This window comes from Pocillopora verrucosa, chromosome 4, assembly GCF_036669915.1.
Source record: "Pocillopora verrucosa isolate sample1 chromosome 4, ASM3666991v2, whole genome shotgun sequence".
Lineage (NCBI taxonomy): Eukaryota > Metazoa > Cnidaria > Anthozoa > Scleractinia > Pocilloporidae > Pocillopora > Pocillopora verrucosa.
This window is the reverse complement of record NC_089315.1, coordinates 18,793,590-18,815,175: the sequence shown is the minus strand read 5'-3', so window position 1 is coordinate 18,815,175 and position 21,586 is coordinate 18,793,590. Positions and strand designations below refer to the sequence as shown.

General features: G+C 38.3%; 2 protein-coding genes, 1 long non-coding RNA gene and 1 other non-coding gene across 6 annotated transcripts; 2 read left to right on the top strand and 2 right to left on the bottom strand.

Moving 5' to 3' along the window:
* Positions 1-355: 355 nt before the first annotated feature.
* LOC131778111 (uncharacterized) lies at positions 356-6,515 on the bottom strand. Of its 2 annotated transcripts, none has more exons than XM_066166193.1 (3): positions 6,358-6,515; positions 3,660-3,991; positions 356-2,543 (listed from the first exon to the last, which is right to left on the bottom strand). In XM_066166193.1, the coding sequence occupies exons 1-3, from the start codon at positions 6,494-6,496 to the stop codon at positions 2,325-2,327; spliced, it is 690 nt and encodes a 229-aa protein (XP_066022290.1). In that variant the 5' UTR covers positions 6,497-6,515; the 3' UTR covers positions 356-2,324. The 2 variants fall into 2 exon arrangements, with proteins under 2 accessions (XP_066022290.1, XP_058950480.2); XM_059094497.2 differs by lacking the exon at positions 6,358-6,515 and adding an exon at positions 5,542-6,056.
* A 241-nt stretch (positions 6,516-6,756) lies between these two features.
* Positions 6,757-13,173, top strand: LOC131778138 (uncharacterized). The gene is made up of 4 exons (XR_009339674.2): positions 6,757-6,927; positions 7,280-7,341; positions 9,765-9,854; positions 11,817-13,173. It is a non-coding gene; the product is annotated as an uncharacterized lncRNA (long non-coding RNA).
* Trnal-cag (transfer RNA leucine (anticodon CAG)) lies at positions 8,662-8,745 on the top strand. The gene has a single exon. It is a non-coding gene; the product is annotated as a tRNA-Leu (tRNA).
* A 68-nt stretch (positions 13,174-13,241) lies between the features above and the next one.
* Positions 13,242-20,063, bottom strand: LOC131778137 (uncharacterized). Of its 2 annotated transcripts, none has more exons than XM_059094520.2 (3): positions 19,801-20,063; positions 15,110-15,522; positions 13,242-14,455 (listed from the first exon to the last, which is right to left on the bottom strand). In XM_059094520.2, the coding sequence occupies exons 1-3, from the start codon at positions 19,868-19,870 to the stop codon at positions 14,228-14,230; spliced, it is 711 nt and encodes a 236-aa protein (XP_058950503.1). In that variant the 5' UTR covers positions 19,871-20,063; the 3' UTR covers positions 13,242-14,227. The 2 variants fall into 2 exon arrangements, with proteins under 2 accessions (XP_058950503.1, XP_058950504.1); XM_059094521.2 differs by lacking the exon at positions 19,801-20,063 and adding an exon at positions 15,983-16,162.
* Between the last annotated feature and the right edge of the window lie 1,523 nt (positions 20,064-21,586).

Genomic DNA, 21,586 nt, shown 5'->3' with positions numbered 1-21,586 from the left:
CTACGGCAGTTGGTAAACTTTGGACGCCTCCAAAGAAATTTGCGGTAGTTCTTAATCTTGTAGAGAAGTATGCGTACAAAAGCGAAGAGACACCAACAGTTACATCTCTCAATAATGGGACAATGTTTTCTCTTGCTCTCAGTTAATACGTGCACTATGATTGGTCAATTAAACGGGCCATATTCATTAAATTCAAACGTTTATTTGAATTGAAATCTTCGCCCCTAGCCTCGTTTCCTCCGTCCGCACTGTTAGTTACGGCTGAACCTCATTCTTTTCGAGAGGTATGAGTACGGAGCTTGAGAGCAAAGTAATCCGTAACGCGGTGCTAAATCAGAACAGATAGTGAAAGAAATAAAATTTAAAAGAATTTATTTGGCAAAAAGTAAAAAACAAGCATTTTCTTTAGAAAAGGGCGTGAAGAGTCTAGAGATTGACATCGCTCGCATAACGTCCTTCCACAGTTCAATTAAGTGATTGTAATCCTATTGAAGCTGAAGGCAAAAGACCATGAACTATGCATGGGGTATTATTGCTAGACAATTATCTGTTTCGCATACGAAGCGCGTAAAATACTTGATCCTAATAACGTAATTAGAGCAGTTTTAAGTAGAACGTCGAAAAACTAAAACTATAGCAGTCCCAAACACCAATCAGAACAAAGGTTTCCAAAGTACTAAGCCAATGAGAACTCAAACTGGAAAACTTGCTTGAAGCGCGGGAACACGCGAGTTACCAGGCTGCAATTGTTTTGAGCTTTGAATCTGATTAGTTGAGAGGATGACCAAGTTTTTTGTACCTATCACAGAGCAAAGTTAAGTAAAAGCATAGCAATACCGTGCTCCTTTCGACACTCAATTGAAAATTGCTCTAAATGGATACAGGAAAACTACACTATAATGATTACTCATGACTTAACAGGGGCATAGCTGGAGTGATCAGCAGGTATTAAAGCTACACTAGAACATTTCAATAATTATAAAAGGTTTATGCTATATAGGTTGCTTACTGATATGGTAGTACCTAAACTTTTCCAAAACTTTATGTCTTGGGAGAGGAAAAAAATTATCCATTACTAGACCTCAAAAAATGACAAGATAGTTACTCTTAATCCATAGTCCTAAATTGCAAACAACTAATCACCAAAGAAATCAAACTTGGCTCGTTAATCATTAGACGCAAAAATGCACTGCACAGCAGTAGTCTTCGGAAAAAAGGCATTGGATCCTTAAATGTCGAACTTTCCATGTGCTTATACCTACTCTGTAACTACGTAATTTTTTAAAATCTTTGTTGCTCTATAGAGTGACGCAAGTAACTAACTATACCGTTAGGAAGAACGTCAAAAACCACAAATAAAACATTCGAAGAGGAGAATCTTGTTGCTTAATTCAAGTAGCATATATGTTCACAACCTTCAAAACGACTTCCTTGCAATCTCGTTTACTCCTCGAAAGAGATAATTAATTAATACTTTGAGCGCCTTAAAATTACAATTCAATTTGATCTTCAAGAACAGCAAGTGTTCACAGCCTCAAAAATACTTCTTTCCAATCTCGCACTTTCCCCGAAGAGAGGTCACAATATCTGCTTCTTGAAAACTTAAGTCTCATTCTTCAATTTTTTAGTTCACAATTCATTTTAATCTCTTCCATCCTTTCAGTGTCATCTCTGGTCCTTTTAAATTTATCACATTTCCCCTTTTGGAGATTTCAACTTTATGAGTATTTTTTTTGTGGCTTGCTTTTATTTTCTGGTATCTCTGCGAGATGCAAAATGGCTTATGCGATCGTAAAGTAGCTCCTTAATATTTTCATTCCTATTGTAGAAGCAAGGCCTGAGCAAACCTTGATTTCGAATGAGATTCAATGTAACTCAAACGACGGTAGTTATTCTGGAGAAGTTCTGATTTTGTTAGACAGAATATTTACTAGAGTTCTTTTCACTTTTCAGGTACAAGCACATGAAAAGTTCAATCATTTTCTGTGGACCTCATTGCAACTTAATATAAGCCGATATATAATATCTAACGTACACCTCAACCAGTTCATGAAAACCGGTAAGACAGACTTGTTTCTCGACGGATAATACTTTTATGTGATCCATAAATCTCTGGCTGCACTCTGATTTTTAACCAAAAGGTTTGTTAATGACAAAATAGGTATCAATTGTTCGCTGTAGTCTTTAAGAAATTCAAAGTATGCTGGGGTTGCGATCCTACAGCTCATGGCAGAGAGCTAAAATAGCACCTGAATTTCTTGAAGAATTCACACAAAATTATCAGTGCAGCCAGAGATTTACAGATTAGCACATAACTAGATGATCTATAATGACAAGCTTCTGAACCTGCCATTTGTTTTACTACGCAGACGAAACGGTCGACTGATGAACTCCTTACTGCGGTGATCACCGATTAGTACTACCACAACCACCAAACGGAAATTATTTCGTCTCTCTGCGTCCACTGTAGACAGCTTGTACACAGGAACGCCACGCCTCGTTGGAGACTCGTAAACAGAGTCCAAATCAACCGTGAAGTAATACTGTGGAGAGAATGTTCTGATAAGCAGGCCTGTGAAGTAGTTTTGTAAAAACCAGAGGGCCGGGAGTACTTGAGTCTACGAATACATAAGAGGCGAGATAGCACGAAGGCCTTTTCTCGGTTTAAATTGGCAATTCAAGGACTTCTTTAAGCGAATTGATATTCTACAGTCCCTTTTTTGAGTGAAAGAGTTTAGCCTCGGTGGACCTCTGAGCCTCTTTCTCTAATACGTATGTCAATATCTGGTGGGCGAAAGGTAGGATTTGTAGAAACAACGATTTGCACTCTTCTCTGTTATTACCTCTACTTTTATTGAAGGTCCGAAATCTGCCTAAATGTTTAGGCACATACTCGATGACAAACACTACTAAAAACTCTCTGAATTCTCTTTTTTTCTCAGGCTCTCCCTTCCCAGTCCCCCCCCCTCCTCGACCCCCCCCCCCCCCTCCCTCCTCCTCTCCTCATGTAACTTAACCCCTTGATAATCTTGAGATCAGAACTCGCTCTTTACCTTTAGGTTACCTATGTAGACTTTGCACCGTAAACCTCTGACGGGAAAGCTTTGAACAAAATGATCGCTATCAAGGACACGCCACACTTTCTAAAGATTAGCAAACACAATTTACTCACCTCTGAATCAACTGCAAGGCCAGCATACGCATTTACTTGAGCGCCAGGCAAAAAAAATACTTAAGTCACATCAGTGTCCAGCATACGTTTCCCGTGATACAGATGCCTATGTCTTTGTCCGAAATCTAACTTGCCACAACAACACAGATGTGCATGTGCAATGGGAAGGGAAGATTAATCAATGATCAACCTCCCCCTCGTCTCAATAAAGTAGGTGTAATCATGTTTAGTATAGACCATGAATTACCGCATTTAGCCCCTCTGTTTCATTTAACAGGTCTTACGGAGTCGCCTCAGGAATATTGTCACGAGCTTAAGTATCGAAACTATATCAATAAAAATCAAATATCACACAAGAAAGCCAAGAAAACATACAGATGATTATGTTTGACGTGATCCCCTCTCCCCGCACCCCCCAGAAACAATTTGACGAATTGTGACAGTCACCAGCCTGAAGTAGACGTCTAACGTAACCTTTTTTCTTTACCTTATTTGGAAAGTAGGGTCCTGGCTGGGACTTGAGGTACACTCTGCCGCATTTATCTCCAACCAAGAGTGCGGCATTGGGAGTTCTCTCGACGTAAACCTCAATGGTCTGCACCTGATGACCTTGAGTGAGCACACGCACCTTGATCTTTCCTTTCACGACTCGTTGTCTGGATTGACGGTTAGCACGGGACTGTGTCTTGTGGTAGACGAGCTTCAGATCAGGAAAGTCCACCCTGATCTCAACATCCTCCCCTTCCAGCCCCAGATTCTCAAATATATGACAGCAGCTGGTGGGAGACTGAGGTTCTGTTTTAGTGCCATCTTGGTCATCTAAAAGGATAGGAATAAAAAATAATGATGATAGCAATAATAGCGATGGTTTGCACGATTAGCTGGATCTCCCACGGACTGCATTGTTTTCCTCTTCATAAATCACAAAGAACTGCCATATTAGGAGAATTTCACTCCCTTTGTCAATGCATTATTTCCTAAACTTCCTGAACAGAAGTATCGAAACTGCGGCAAGTAACAACAATCCTGAATCCAAAAGATCCACTATGGAATGGGTTGTGAGTCTGCAGAGTAACTGATCGTACCCTAACCATAAAGCCCAAATGTACAAACAGGATTTTCATTATTCTTAAGAGAAATTGTCGGAAAAAAGAACTGAGAATATAACCAGCGCTGATCTGGAGAAGAAATTGCGATAGCTGGAAGCGGTTTCGATCAAAATGCACATTACTTATGTTGTATGAAATTTAACACATTTCGCACCGAATAAATTAGAATTGGTATCCATAATCATTTTGGAATAAATTTGCTTCATTTCGAAATGAAGAAGCAGGTATTAGGACACGCATCCTTCATCATACTGGCCACAATTCTACAGAAAAGACTCGGCAGATATTACAAATCTTCGTACATAGTAACCCTAGTTGCTGATTAAAGCTGAAATGCTTTCAAATCATGACGGGTGCGTGATTTTCCACTTTGCTTCCAGTGGGTCACATTAAAGTACTTTATAGGTCAAAAAGTGTAACACAAATTGTAAAAATTGGTTTACTATATGTCCAAAGAAAATGAGCTTCACTGCAATAGTTTTTTAAAAAGTCTCATCAGCTGAGCGAAAATACCTTAAACTTGAGGAAAACACGGAAATTTTAGTGCAACTGAATAGAAAAACACAGAAGGGTCATTTAAAACTCTGATAGGACTAAGGATGACTACTAATGGAGCAGATTGAAACGGATTGCAATGGAAAACTTAGACTCAGTTGCTTTAATCACAAACCGTAACATAGTAACGCGGAAGAAACCGGTCACAAGCAAAAATATTGCGTGAGCTATCACGATGTCACGTGACTTACAACTTCCTGTTGCGCTGAAACGAAAAAGCAGTGAAGCGTAGAGACAAATTTTAACCTCTCAGTACCCTTTCATAGCCTTTCCCTGGCATGTTTACATCAAGAAGAAAGTTTCCTCTCGATAAATGCATTTGACCTTGTTTCAGCTCGACCGAAATAGTCGGAAACTCAACTTCACGTTTTTGGTTGTGCTTTCAATTCCGCTTGATCTCTGACCCAATACAGTTAAATCTTGAGCATCGCAGTCAAGAAAGCTCAATTGATGATTTCATAATAATTTTTATCAGCCCTTCGGGATTTTGCAGTGGCAAATCCCAATGATATATACTGAGCCCAATGTTAAGTAACTGAATTTTTCTTCGCCTTCCTATCCTCGATGTGAATCAAGAAACTGATATGACATCTATGAAGCCTAATGTTTGCATATTAATGTACTTTCATCTTGTTTTCTGAATGAAAGATTGCGCGCTTTACACACATTCGGGCGAAGTAGAAGAACAGTTCATGCTGCACTTACCTTCTTCACTAATAGGGAAATTTTTGGCCATAAAAAGATCTCTCAGTATCGAGGTATTAAACAAACTTAGCAACTTGTCTCTCTCTGCTTCTGCAGAGGCCGCAAAACAATCCATGCTCTTTGGTTCAGATTTTTCCATCCTCGCCGGTAAAGGCGAGAATATTTTTTTCGATTTAACCTTGAATTCAAGGATAAAAATCTAGATTCACTAGGAAGTTCTAATAGTTCGCCATTAACTCCAATATCGCGACCACAGTGTATGATCTAATCAGGTTACAGTCCCTTCCGTGCGCGAATTCTTGAAGTTTATCTTCCATATATTTGCTGTCAGCTGGTGGAACAACTCTGCAAAAATGTCGGATGGGAACCACGCACGATCTTGAGATCCAACCCCAGTTCAAACACCAATAATTGATTGACACCTGTTACGTGTAGTTGTCTATTTAACAAATGATTGGTCCATTTACCTTGAGAATAGACGGGGCCCTTTTTAACAATAGCTCAGACTAACTCCAACAAGCTAATAAATTAAGACATAAGCATCACTTGAATAATGTAGTTCTCGTTACTAGGGCGACATAAGGGGCTTTCCCGGCTTAACTCTTCCGTTCAAAATGCTCGTAGGCTCACAAGACTATCAGATGATAATTGTTGTCGTGCTTCTAATACTTTAAATAATATCAGACTAGCGTGACGACGATATTGGACGCTCATTTTCTTTTATAACTCTAAACACCGACACTAAAAAAATGTATGCAAATTACAGCCTTTCATCAGAGACTCAAAAACATAAGAGCGCTTCTTTGATTTCCATACCTGACAAGCCGCCACCCGCGTGACACAAATGAATGTCACGGTCAGTCGATCGGATGTAAACAAATCTCTCGCACTTTACCGGTTTAGAGAACAAGCAGTCTTGATGTAGTTTATCTCTTTCACATGTTTTCGTTGGCATATCAAGAAATGTGATGTAAGTAAAAGGAAGTCAGAAAAATAAAGAAAAGAAGATCAATGTGGTTGGAGTAAGAATGCCAGTAAAACCACATCAAGCGAGCTATTTTTATTTCAACTTCCTGTTTCAGCTGTTTACAGCAACTCAAACAAAGCCGCAGAGCTTAAATGGGGTCAGTAGGTCATCTGTTTCGCTTCTTATTTGAACGCGTAGAATTTGTAGTGAAGGGGGAGGGGGGGGGGGAGGGAAAGGAAGGATTACCAGCAAGACCAGACAAATAAGAGATCCCGTTCATTTAGAGAAACGAGAATTCGAGCCGTTTGCCGTAACTATGCCCCTATTTATTTCATTATTTATTCAGCAGTCAATACATTTATTTTTGTTTTGACTTTTTAGGTCATGAGAGTCTCCGGAGAGCGAATTGCACCCCAGATGTAAGTGAAATAACACCCCTTCGTTTTATTTTTTTAATTGTGAGTTACTAAAGCCGCTATGGTTGCCAAATTCTACCGTCATCGATCACCAATTGTTTTTAAAAAATATATTTTAACGATTGGCGAAGAATACGAAGTCGAGGTCCACTTCTTTTTATTCCTTCTAATATTCAAAGCACTAACGACTTAAAATCTCAAATTGGTTCATTTGGATCTCGATGGGCGTCCGTTTCGCGCAACTAGGAACAAACCCACCACTGGGATTTTATAAATGGTAATCTTACTAATATCCTCTTCTTGGGCCGTTCTGTTGGCTGTGGGTTCCCCTTTTAATCATTTGAGCTGATTTCAGGCCCACGCACTTGATGGAGGAAATAGCTCGGTCCGAAAGTAAGGACCCCGAACTCGGTTGAGGTATGTACAGTGTGAATCAGTGGCGAAATTTGACTAAATTGAAACATTCGAGATGGATTGTTGAAAGAATGCCATTTATGTCACAAGTGGGATTCGACTGCGACCTTACACCACTCGGCCACCCTGACATACGCGAAGTTACTTCCTCATGGGATGGGGAGGGGTGTAAAGTAGAGCTGAGTATGGCACATAACGCATTCTCAAAATTCAAGCGTTTTGTTGCGTATATAACTTTGGGTTCAAGTAATTTCGCAAAACTATGAAATGCAAAACCTAACAAGGAGTACACATCCAAAACTTTTTATAGCTACACTTGAGATGTACCGAAGGACTTCGAAGTTTCTTTTACATAGTCCTTATTGAATTACAATTGATTCACGCCAAGAGAATATAATGGAACCTTTATTTTCTCAGACATAATAAGACATTATCGAGCTATCGCGCCATCAATTTGATGGGAAGGGGAAAGGAGTTTATCTCATTTCTCGTTTTTCAAAGATCTAGCTGACAATGCGAATCGAGTGAAACATGTCATTCTTGAACTCGAAATAAGTTATGTTAAAGGACCAGAGGTTACTGTGTGCTTAAAATTTCAACCAATACACACGATTCACTGAATGAAATGATATGGTTCTAACAAGACGAAATTGTTGAGCCGGAAATTGTTGCATTACATGTACAGTTGAACCCTGGTGACTTGAATTGCCAAGGGAAATTGAAATTACTTCGAGTTATTGGGGTTTTGAACAAAAAGACCAGAAACACTTGATTAAAGAGGTTTTATGCCTAAACATCATTTTTTATTGAAAGATTTCTAGCAATGTAAGAGCATAAAAATGGCAAAACAAAACAAAAGCATGAAAACACAAGTAAATAAGATTAAATGTAATCTTCCGGTGTAAAATATTATGGCTCATTAGTTCACAAAAGTGAAAATCGACTTATCGAGGTACCTGAAGGGAAGTAAAAATCACTTCGAGTTATCGGGGTTTTGAGTTATAGGGTTAAAATTACAGTAAATATATTAGGCAAATTCAAGGGAAATCAGTTTTGCTTCGAGTTAGCGGGGAATTCGAGTTAACGAGGGTGCCACTGATCAAAGATGGAACCGTCACGCAAACAATTGAGGAGGTGGTGGGGGTTCGGGTGGTGAGTTGATTTAAAAGATTGACCTCGTTTCAGCTCGAGTGAAACATAGTCATAAACCTCGTTCCGACCCATAACGCCTTACTCGGCTTAACTACCCACCCCCCCTCTCTTCTCCCTCCCCTCCCACCCTGAAGTATTAACAAATAACTTAAATCGAATGATGTTACGGAAGTCAGGATGGCCGAGCGGTCTAAGGCGCTGCGTTCAGGTCGCAGTCTACTCTTGTAGGCGTGGGTTCGAATCCCACTCCTGACAAATACTCCTTTTACATAAATAGCTATTGAGGTCACTTGGCGGGTGAACAACAACTCAAAATGGCAGCCCAAGTCAATGTTTTCAAACAGAGTCGGCACCCGCCGGAGCTCCGGCGGGCATTCTGTTTTAAATCGCGGGGTATACTTTGCCACGTTCAAGTCGAGTCTTCAGAACGAAAAAAAAATAAAATGAAATAACATTGTTATGTTAATGATGGTCAATTTAGTATTGGAGTATTTACATTATTTATTTTTCAGATTCCGTGGCTTTTGATTGTTAGATTCATTCTTTCTGTTTGCTTCGCGTGTTCTACATGAATTCATCATGCGCCTAGTAGAAGTACACATCGTCGGTTACTTAAAATAAATTTCAAGCAATTCTGTACTGAACTAAAATCATCAAATATTTTTTAACAAATAAAACAATACTTCGTCTCAACTGCTACTTAGAAACCATACTTGAAAATCAATAAGTAGCGTACTTGTTGATAACACATACAATTAAATTCGGCACGTTTTTGCAAAGATGCTTAAAAGTTTGCATTAAAAACGCTTACCCGAGGCTAATGGATGAAGAGAGGAACAAAATCAGCCATTGTACACTTAGCGTCTAACCTTTTATTAAAAAAAAAAGCTGCATTTGCTGTAAAAAGCCAAGAAGACCATGTTCGTATGGTTATGGCTTGCCAGAATATGAGTAAGTGACTTTCTGTTATTTTTCGTGAAGCAATCGGAGGCTCGACAAATGTTTACGCTGATACGAAAAACGGAATCATGAAAGCAGTTAGAATTTAATGGCTGATTGATTTAATTTAAGTATCTTATGTAAACGATAGCGAATGCCCTAACGCTTCCGCAGGCCGCAGACGAGTAATCCTATAATTTTTCCCATGAACAAAACTCGTGGAATTCACCGCCATTTATCTTTGATTTCACCTGATAAAAAGGGAAGCTTGCGATCACAAAAAAATCGTTCTGCGTTTAAGACAAGAGAATGAGAGGTTTGTTTTCCAATTGCAGGCAGAAGAAAAATCTGTAAACAAAGATCAGGGCGTTACCAAGTGAGTCGAATGGAAAACAATGGAATCTGGATCGGTCAGGCGAAGAAAGGTTTGGTACATAGCAAAATTTGAGAACATGTTCATATGGAAATTTGATACACACGGGATATTATCTCGTATTGGTTTTGTAGACTACCAGTCGAAAGTGTTTAGTATTATGCGATGTTGGATGATTACCATCATTCTGGATCTTTCTGTGACTTTTCGGAAGCTTTCAAGAAAACTCACTTATTAAGATCTAGAACATCTCGGGATCTTTTAGAATTTTGCCTTAATGAAAAACGTTTCGATAAAAATGACTGATATTGTCTTATCATATATGACATTTCCAAGAACATAAGGACTCAAATTTCGGTAACAAGTAACCGGGCGTCTGGCCTTTCAGGAGACCTATGTGTGTAACTCAGGGAGCAGGTCAGAAAATGGAAGATTTTGATAAGGTCAATTAAACAATTGTTACAAATTAAGAAAACTAATATTTAGTTATTATTTACCGAAGTTTAACTCAGAAAACTCCATTTGAAGTCGGTTTATTCTGAATAGAACAAATGGGCTAGCGAAGGGGAAATTATTTCCCATTTTAGTCTCCGACGGTTGCTTTACCGAGGTAGCCACCTTATCAAATCTTATTAAAAGCGCTGCTATCAATCTCCTGGTTCGGCTGTCTACAAACTTAAAATCATGTTCAGAGCACACCTTGGTACTGGATGCTACTCTTCGGACTTAATTTTGATCTTTCTTTATTCCGAAATTACATAGTTGGTTAAAAAGAAAGTAATAAACAACCATGACATTAAAAAATCGAGAAGAGACGATATTACTATTCAGACCATTTACTCGTGCAGATTAAAATACAAATTCGTTTGACTAGTAGTTGAAGAATTACAACATGGACATTTAACTTGTGAAGCTTAGGATCCTAAGGGTATTTATGAAAAGACAAGTCTGAATTTGTGGAAATATTATGGAAGTTATAGACGCAATGATCGTGGACTATTCGACTGTTCTCTGCCCTTCGTAGTTGATTTGTTATGGCGGTGACTGTTGTTTACTCATTCGGACCACGTAACCAATCTCTGGATAATATAGACCATACGTATGAAGCTAAAAAGGTCTATTCACCCTGAATGGATCAAATAAAATTTTGCCAACAGCTAAAACTTTCGATTAGCAAAGCTAGGCGCACAAGAAATAATCGATCACTTATTATAGATCATAAAGACAGCCAAGATGATCGATTGTACTCTGCTTGCCATAGCTGCCATAGCTGCCATAGCTGCTTGATTTACTAGCTGACCACATGAAACATGGGCCGAAATATTTTATATAAGCATGGAAGGGAAGCATAATATTCATGCGAAGGGTTGTGTTGGTAGAAAAGAACTTGAAGATATCAATGCTAGAAATATATAAACAAACTTTTAGACGGTGAGTTATTCATAATTCCAACAATACCTTCATACAAAACAATATAATGCAACAAAACCAATGGCTTCATGGCAAATCATATTCTACAAATATTACTTAATAAAATTTGCTTCTTACCACGTCATGAGATTGTAAAGAGTTGCTTAACTGTTCGGAAATGGTCTCCATTCGACCTCAAAGCTCCGCCATTTTGAAAATAACTAAGTAACCTGGCCGCACTTCCAAATGGCGGGAATTCATCACCGGCCGGCCGCGGCTGCTGCTAAAAATATTCTTCAAGTTTCAGGAGGAAAATTACCCTCGTGCGAACCTTTGCAGCTTCAAGAGGAAATCAAGTTGTTGAATCGAATCCATTTGTCACATCTGTAGACATGCTTAATGGATCCTAATTTATCCATTTAGTTTGTATTTTTGCTTTTAACATCCCCTTAAGTCTTTTTTAGAAGGGAAATTGTCCATTGAAACAAATTTTATTAAAAAAAGGATAAACAGGAATTTCCTCATTGCTGTATAGACAATCCTTTCTCTAGCCCTAATCAGTCTGTTATTTACCACTCTCACTATTTCATTACTCTTCCATCAGATGATGTCATGGTCCCATATCAAAACTGTACCATTTTATGCGACTTGTACTTGAGTGAAGAATTCCGGTCTCTTAAAGTGCATTAATTGGCGGCCACAAATAATAAACGAACTGCTTCCCGTACATACAACACATGGCTAACCTTTATTTCTCCTGCCGCGCTGCAGAAATAAAGGTAAAATCTAAACTGGTCATCAAAGAAATGGAAGCCACCAGGTAATTCATCTAAACACAGATCACGATGTCGCAATAGAATGACACACAAGCGAGTGAACACCTAAAATCGAAGAAATAGATGAAACATTTTGGAAAAAAATAAAAAATGACTGGCAGTAACTGAAGGGGGAATCTGGGAAACACAGAGGAGTCTTCGAGGAAGGGAGCAGGCATGCAAGGCCATGGAAAACCGCCTAAAAACCGTGCTTGAAATGAACGACTTCATATGGCCAGAGAGGGCAGAAAGAGAACGAGGTATGTGACTCGAAGTGGGGTTGGTGAATGTCCGTGACACTATTATAGGGATTATACTGAAATTGAATACACTGGAAAAAGAAAAAACAAAAGAGAAATTCAGGCAACTCGAAGGGTGGAAAACTTGGAAAGTACAAAGGAGTACAAAGTGAGCGGACAACGCCTAGGAAAACCGTTAAGGCCGCGTATTGAAATGTACGACTTAATGATAATTATGACGAGTGAAATTGTAAAGAGAACGAGACACATAACTCAAATCGTGATTGTGAACCTTCAAGGCAAAATTGAAAGGAATCTATTGGAATGGATTACATTTGAGAAAGAAAACCAGGGTACAGGAAGGGAGAAAAACCGGGAAAGTAAAGAGTAGATTTTGGGAGAGGAGTCACATAACTGAAATCATGATCTTGAACGTTTGAGGCACGATCAAAGGAAAAAGCACTGGGAAGTAGTAGAAGACACCTCAGTCTCGCGGATAAGCAAGGGAGAAGGGAGTAGGGTCGTAAAGAGAATCACGCATGTTTGAATATCTTAGGGGGGAGCAGCAAACAGGGAAACCACAGGGTATCAACGAGAAACCGTGTTATCACAAAGGTACTGGTGGACAATTTTGAAAAGCATGGACTCGCGCCAACTTAGCCACAACACGAACACTTCGTGATCGGCGTTTTTGACGTGTTTCATGGAGCAGTCCTTATTTATCGCCTGGAAGGATTGCGGGGTGGGGGAATCACTTGGTTTTCAGGAGCAAGGGAGGAGGTATTAGTCGTCGCCAGCAAAGTATAAAGGGGATGGGGACTACAGGAAATTGACTGTCAATGAGGGTAGCCCTATGGGGAGATCAGATAAATTTTACTTTGACACAATCAAAATCCTGCGGCTTCCCCTCAAGGAAAAAGACTAAAGCAAGACAATCATGACAAAATGTTTTTTAAAACATAATCCACAATTAAATTGTTACTGTTGTTGTTTTATTTATTCAAATGTTTCTCTGTTACTACTTTATTTATGAAATATCACTAGTTAAACCTTTTAAATTGATACAATTCAACTTATCTTTTCTCGTATCATTAAAACATCTTTTAATGACGGTGAATGACACTTCTAGTGTGTTAATCTTTCAGTCTTGTTTCAGAAAACACCATCGTCAATGTAATAAAAGGTAACCAAGAAGGTTACAACAACTCAGTACTTTAGTAGCACAGATGGCAGTAATATTTACACGTATGGTATTCTCACAGGAATCAAAGAAATATTCAATCTAGACGCATGTTAGTGCCACAAACGGTTCTGTAGCTTTTTTTCCCTTGAAAATTAGACGTAGAAAATATTATTTCTTTGTCCCACGCTTACGGTCAACCAAGCTTAAAATTTATAGCGTTTTTTGCTTTCTTGACGCAAATCAGAACTTGTACAACCACAATTCTACTCAAGCTTAAGGTCTCGTGGATTCAAACATTTCACTGTTTGAGTTTTGTAGCTTTTGTTGGAGAGAGCTTCATGGAAAGAAATTGTTTCGATATATTTACATCTTTTTACACAATTACTCAGGCAACTAACATTTCAAAAATCGCACTAGTAAGTGATGAACCGAAAAACAAATAGGTGTATCGTTCTTCATGTATAATTTGCGTCACGGTTAAAGTAAATCCATGATCTTTTCAAGACCATTTTAAACAAATTGATACACCATCTTTTTATTAATATAAAGTTTTCTTTAAGGGAGCTATGGCACTATGATTATTTGACTATCTTTGAACGTAAAGTAGGCTGGAAAATATCAACTCAGTAAGAAAGAGGCAAGTACAAAGCAAGAGGCAACTATGAACCAAGAAGGAAAAGAATGTACAAAGAAGAAAAAGATTAGAACTTTGAATTGAACTTTCTGAGTTCCACCCTTCTTGTATCAGTTTTTCATGGAGGTCAGAATTAAGAATGTGTTAATAAGGAGAGGCCTTACAGCTTCTCTTACTTTTAAGCAAAAAGGGTTCGCTGTAAAATGGTTGACTCTTACGTCCATTGGCGTAGACAATGTAAGCTAACAGCCAAAAGCGGTTGCGTCTTTCCGAGTCCACTGTGGACAGCTTGTATACTGGAGAACCGGTGATTGGATTATGATACACAGAGTCCAAGTCAACAGAGAAGTATTGATCCTGTCTCTGGTAGTTCTTCAAGAAAGAAAAAGAAAATGAAGGATCAGTAAATACACATAACCTAACCACACAAACCTAATATCCAAACTTAACAACCATAGCTAACTATACTAGACTTCTACCAAATTTGGGGCAAGTGTTCCATTAAAATTGTCCAAGAAGAAAGAGAAGCAAAAGACTCTAGATAAAGTCTAGAAGAGCTGGGCATGAAAGCAGTATTTTGATGCTCACAGTTCCTCCAGACTTCACCTAAGGACACCGCAAGCTTGATGGCGAAAAATTCCGAGAAAGACTTCCAGTCATTAAAGGCTATATGCTCCCTGTCTAAAATGTAATTTATTATAGCAGAATGACACAATAGAACAAAACGGTGAGTAACAACAAGTACTAGTAATGTTCCATGAGTTACTAGTGTATTATTTGCTAGCTCGCCACTGGCTTTATATGTTTCCCAGGTTCTATCGACAAGGTCAATGTACAATATTCAAGCTTTTTTCACCCTAAACCTAACTTCCTTGATATAGTGTTATCTAAAGAAGATGAAAAAACCTTGCATACACTAGTTCCATTAAAAATCATGTTCAAATGGCATTGTCTACACGTCCAGTACAACCGGGCAATGACATAACGCACTTTTTTATTCAATAATACAACAGAATAAATACTTACATCAGAATACATGAGATTCTCCATCTTAAGTTTGAGTGGGACTCTACCATTGCTGTCTCCGCAGAGAACAGCAGCCTTTGGTAGCCTCTCTACGTACACTTCTACTTTAGAGATGGGTGTATCGGTCGTGACTCGTAAATTGATTGTGGCCCCTTGGACACGCTGTTTCGATTTCTTGTTCTTTCGGCACTGGACCTTTTCGTAACACTTCTGCACGTTGAAAAAGACAACCTCTTCCGCATTGTTTGTCTGTATGCGCTGGAGAGGAGGGGGCATCTCGGCATAACGAGGTGGCTGTGGGCATGCTGCCCAGTTTAGGAAGCCGTTAGTCGGTAGGTCACTGTACCTTTCACAATCTTTGGACTTGGGTATTTGGAATGGTTTGATGTCCCTGAATGCATCCAGATCGTAGTCTACGAATGAAACAAATAATACATCAGCTAAGAACGCAACAAAGAAAATTCCTTTATTTAGCCCAGGTCATGAAGGAATTCTTACCCTGAGTACAAATGTTCGTGAATAATAAAAGAATCAAATCATGTAATTGATGTACGGATGATTAAGGAGGAATAGTTGAGACATTGTGAAAATTGAAGACTGAGAAGTACACGCCACGACGAGGTATGTTTGTTGTTGTTCAAAACGAATTTCGGGTTAAAAGTATTTTCAGCTGGAGTTATTCACTCTTTCATCCTTAAACGAAGAAAGCCTTGAACAAAAATTAAGTTAATTTAAGACTAAAGGAAAGTTATTAGAACAATTGCTTCACGAGAATGTTAATTAAATGCACTCTAAATAAATATGCTTAACTATAAACCAAGCAATAAAGTGTAGTGACCCTGGCAGCGAGCGCACCGTGCCATCCAGACTCACTTGTGTTTTTCTTAATACTGAGAAATGTCATGCGGTCCCCTTAGAACGTTTCCCTGCCACGAGCAACAGCTGTCTACTCAACCTGCAGACAACTCCTGTAAGTTCACAATGAAAAGATGCAGAATTGTTCTGTTGTCTACCTAGTAAGACACCTTTCCACGAATACCACCAGCAAAGAATATTAGCGTTAGTAACGCGAATGACAGGAAGTCTAAGAAAAGTCATTTGTGACGATTGTTTTGTTAACCGGAAAAACTGCAGGGTCACTTCCTGTTAGTTCTAAACTGATCTTCATTATTGGGCTCAAAAATATTCCAGATACACTGCAAAAAGCACCGAAGGTTTTTCAAAAGTGGTAAAATAAAATTCACCCATTATGCAAAGAGCGTCAGCTAGAACTGAAGAAAAAAGGCTTAAACTTGGTGCTCAAAGAAGACAGGAAGTCGATTCAACCGGAAGCGTTGTCACGATTGTTATGTCACAGTTTCCGGGGAGTGCAATGAATACAAAGTGACATCAACGCTACAGGAAGAAATATCTAAACCAAGGAAAAATGGAATATCCATGGGAAGCACTGTTATTAAATATTGCTATGAACAAGGTATTCTGAGTAAAATACTTGAGCGGTATATTGAAGCTATTTGCTGAATAATAATCGGTAAAAGAATTAAAAGAGATTTCGGGTAGTTCAATCACATGTGTTCCTAGGAAATAATTGGTTACAACGGTCAAGCCATTCATATCTTAGGTTGAGCCATCCGTGAAAAATAATAAGGAACAATGGTTATTATTCTCATTACTTAAACCCTATGTTGCACTGGCTAAATCAGAAGTAAGCCATTTGCAACGCCGTTAAATATCATCAACAACAGGATGTTTCGATGATAGAAACTCTTTATAACTAGAGTGCCACTTCTACTGCGAACATTAAGTACCCCAGCCTCACACTCCTAACAAATTATCCCAACTCATTTCACGGCTCTTAGACAGTTCCTTCGTTAAGTTATTCCTTCTCTCAAACATAAAGTGATTATCTGTCGAATATTGTATCCAACATTTCAACTTGATCGTCGATTTGCAGTAAAAACGCTCAAATAAAAGCGTATATGTTTCAGATAGTTAATAAGAAAAATGTAAGCCCTTCGTCAGAGCGATTGACGAAGGGCTAACGCTCGAAACGTCAGCTTTTTTACCCTTTACGGTGGCTAATTTACGTTTTCAACCCAGTTGTTAACACTAAATTACCTGTATTATTTTGAGTTAAATTATTCAAGCGTGGAGCGTGGCAAATTAACATGTCATGGGTAAAATAAGTCGTAATCGTTTTGAACAACGGCCACAATTTTCTTTTATCTTTCTCTTTGCACAAGCAAAATAAATTATTTTTTACAGGAACAGCTTGGCTTGATATAAAAAAAGCCTACCTCATTTCGTTTCAATTCAAGTGACGAATCATTTTAAGGTGACCGCAGATTTAAGGTGCTCGTTTTTCGCGCAGCCTAAGAGTGCGTGCAGACCTATCTTAAGAACATTTTCCTGTCACACACAATAAAGTACTTAAGATAAAAGTATAAAGAAGAGTGATACGATCTTAGACTCCATCTGCAAGCGTTGGAGTGCGTGTTGTAAGTCGTCGTCAGGAAGTGGTAAAACTGACTTAGAATAACAATAGGTTAGCATGCGAATAAGACGTTTAAGAAGGTCTGACTTTGTTATATATTAAATGTAATATTGATAGTTGGTTCTACTCAAAGACATAATTCCTTGTTCACTAAACCGTTGGCAAATCTTTGAAAACCTACTCGAAGACCTAAAAAAATGTTTCGTATCTTAAATAAATTGGTAGCTCGGTCTGCGGGGCTACTATCTCGCTGATTTAGTTTACTTTTGTCAGAGTTCCTGTTAAGCACGAACGGCAAACTTCCTTCAGCAATTGGGTAAAAGAAGAGTTTCTTTATACAATGGTTGTTTCAGTATTAGAACAGTATTGGGTATATCAGTTAATGCGCATGGCGATTTAATTAGAGCGAAAGAGGATTTCCTTTCGTCCTCTAGCAGATACGTTTCATAGTTTTCAGCAGCTTTAAAAATAAAGCAATGACGTATTTGTACAGAAATAAAACTTGAGCATTGCAAAGAATGATAATTTATACTGGTATAAAGAAAACCTCTACTTTGAAAAATATAAGCGCAATCGATAGTGAAAAAGATTTTTAAAACGCTCAAAGCCTCTTTCCTTTTCGTTATTTTTCCAAAGTATCCGTTTACTCTCAACTGCGTTCATCAGCAAAGTCATCCTCTCTTTAACTACTGGTCATTTCTTTGTAATTCAGTTGAGGGTATTTGGTGTTTCATAGAGAGCTTTTTTGTCCACACTTGTCGCCCTTTTGTGGGCAAATTGTGGTTCCATGTTGGTGGCTCGATTTTTTCCTTTACTTCCCTTAACAGCTTCACTTTCTCTTTCTCATCGCAAAACGGCCCTTTACTCTTTCATTCCCAAACTTTAACGCTTTCTTTTGAACCTTCCATTCTTAAATTTGAAACCATTTTCTTCATGATTTTCCACTGACAAGACAGAACAGTAGGTGTAACTATCTTTGTTATCAGTATAAGTCACGGGGCAGACACAATGTTTTTATTAACCCTAGTTGGACGAACTCGAATAGCTAATTAACACGTATCAAGCAAAGGAACCTTAACGTGATTTGAATACAAAAATTACGGACTGATGGTTTTTTTTTCTCAGAAAATCAAGGGAAAAGCACACCTATGGGATATGACGTAGTGGAACAGGAAATCATCCTACTTTCATCGCCTTAGTACGCGGAAGAAGTGTAACTCTTGGGTAAACAAAACCCTGAAGAGTCCCGGAAAAATTTTTGCTGATGGTTTAACAAGAAAATCCTATGATCCTTTAAGCACTAAGAAGCTAATCAATCATGAAGAATGAGGACCAATCTCTAAACAAGGAAAAACGAGAAAAATCTGTTTGACAAACGAAATTTTTGTTGTCTGACTGTGTCCTCGAGATTTCAGCTTTGTTCACAGTATCATTCACATTTGCTATCACTCTTATGTGGTCTGTTTTAAGCCAAACGTCTTAATAAGGGGTTACGATTTTTGCTGAAATAACGTTTGTAGCGTGCTGAGAAAAGCTTTATATCTGATTTCGTGGGATATCCTTAATGGCTGCGGTGCAAACAAGCGGAAAGAGCGGAATTCTATATCATTTGTTCGGTTACTGTGTAATGTTACATGAGAATCACGTCTTCATAAAAAAAAAAATTATGGTGGTATCGCTTGAGAAATCAAAAAATTTTGAAACTATCGCCGAAGAACTTGTTGTAAAGGAATCTTAAAATCTGATATGGGTTGACAAACTAAAAGACACTGTATAATGTAACTAAACTTTTTTCAAACTACCTTAATTTCATCTTGCCATAGAAAGATTTCCTTTAAAGGAAACGTTTTCATAGAGAGCCAAATATAAAAAAAAAAAACATAACCCCTGATGTCACTGACCCACAGACGACAAAAGGTTGCCAATTTTCAAAGTTAGAGGGAATATGTATTCCCAATGTTGTATTTGCTTTTTTATTACTGATTAAAACGATACACAATTCCATAATTGTAAAAATGTTACAACGAAACGGCAGTAATCAACTCCAGTCAAGGTAAAAAATGCTGGCAACCAAGTTTTGCTCAGTTCAACGCCAAATCAAAGAAATTTGATTTTCAAGTTTGTTTTCAAGAAGGACTGATTAAAAATTATCAACTTACTTTGTAGGATATAATCTGCTGCCAACATTTACACTTACCATGGATGAAATATCTCTCCAGCTCTGCAAAGCTTAGAAAACCACCAAAGCATCCATCTTCTATCTCCATTTTTGTAATATATATAATTTTTTTTTCAGCGAATTATAGAACGTGATTCAGATGCTCGGCTAACAGCCTTCAGATAAATGCTATCAACACTGCTAAAGTATTCTGTGACAGGCTTAAATGGAAGAATTTCAGAGAGAAAATCTGTGGGTCAACAGTAGTTTTCTCTGAAGCTTGCTACAGACTGAGGTTGTCGAATCAGTGATAGAGTTTGAGCGTATACGATCTTTTGCTAATTTATATCTTTAACCATTCATTTGATTGACAGCTTGTTTTGATATGTGATCAGTGAAGCAGGAAGCGAGTAAATTTGAATAAGACGCCACGTGTCACTCATGTAACATAAAACAATCATGCCGTATGTCGTCCTGCAGTGCTTTACTTGACGCTATGACTTCCCAATAGTCTTCATGTAAAAAGATCTCCCTGAGCTCGCTCGCATTTCTCATGTAGATTTCATTTTAAAAATGTTTCGTATTCGAGCGAATTGCATTATGACCGGAAACGACAACGGGAAAATCATAAACAAAGCAGTTGTTTGCGTGACCGTGCCACATTTTCAAGGGTCAATGATTTTACTGTCTTTTGGATTATTGGGCTGCGCCTTCGGAAATACAATTTGCCATCCAAAGAAAGGCAGACGGGGAGCAAAACTTAACGAGACTCTGTGTATCGTCACGAAATTTTTTAATAGAATTACTTTCTCACTTTCGTTATCCCAATGTGTGACAACGAAAGTCCAAGCGAGTCCAATCATGACAAGTTGTGTTTGTGGAGAGCAATCTATGACGATTTCCTAACTTCAAGAGGCAATTGATCTCTATGTTCTGTCCGTCTGTATTCTCTCTCAAAATCGCCATGTTGAATGATATCGGAAAAGGAGCGGTAACGTATGACCGGAAACGCCAAGCGTGCACCAAATAAGGGATCATTTGGAAATCAGGGTGTGTGTGGATTTTGGCACAGTTCACCGTTCTCCTCCTGCAAATAAAAGTGTTTAACCCTCTTAAAATAAGCCAGATGTTGGTTTTACTTAACCCTGTTACTCTTCGAATTTAAGACAATCCTTTAAAAAAAGGTAAAAAGTTTCAAGAGACACTACAAAGCCCTAAACGCTGAACCGGAATATAAAAGTTTCGGTTTTCCCTCTTGTACCCAAGGTATAATCAACATATCACGCGTTAAAATCAATACAACAAAAACAAATGGATTGAAAATTTATCTCTATTGTGATATCAGTGGGCTGAGCCAGGTTCAAAGGCAGACTTAACCAGAGCCGACTGTGAACTTCCTTTCAGCCGTATAAGGAAAGATGAAATTGAATTGTAAACAGCATCTAAAAAAAAAATAACGTGATTGAAAAAAAAACACTTTTTCGGTATTTTATTTTACCTGTGAGGAGGTATACTAAAGCTACGGCAAGCAAAGCTGCAACACCGTTTCCGAAGTTAATTAGATCATCCACAGTGACGGGAAAGTTAACATGTAGAGTAAACTCATAATTAAACAATGCACTCGATATACCGTTGAGACGTAACTGCTTGGTTTCGTTTGCTCTCAGCACTGAAGTCTGTCCAAAATAGATAAAAGATCACTGAAGTCCGACTTGGTGCCAGAGTTAGCCAGAGTAAAAATTCTTGGTCATTAATTAATTTCACTCTCGTTTATTGCTGAGAATAACGTTATAGATATTAAAAACCCTTGAGCGTTGAACGGACG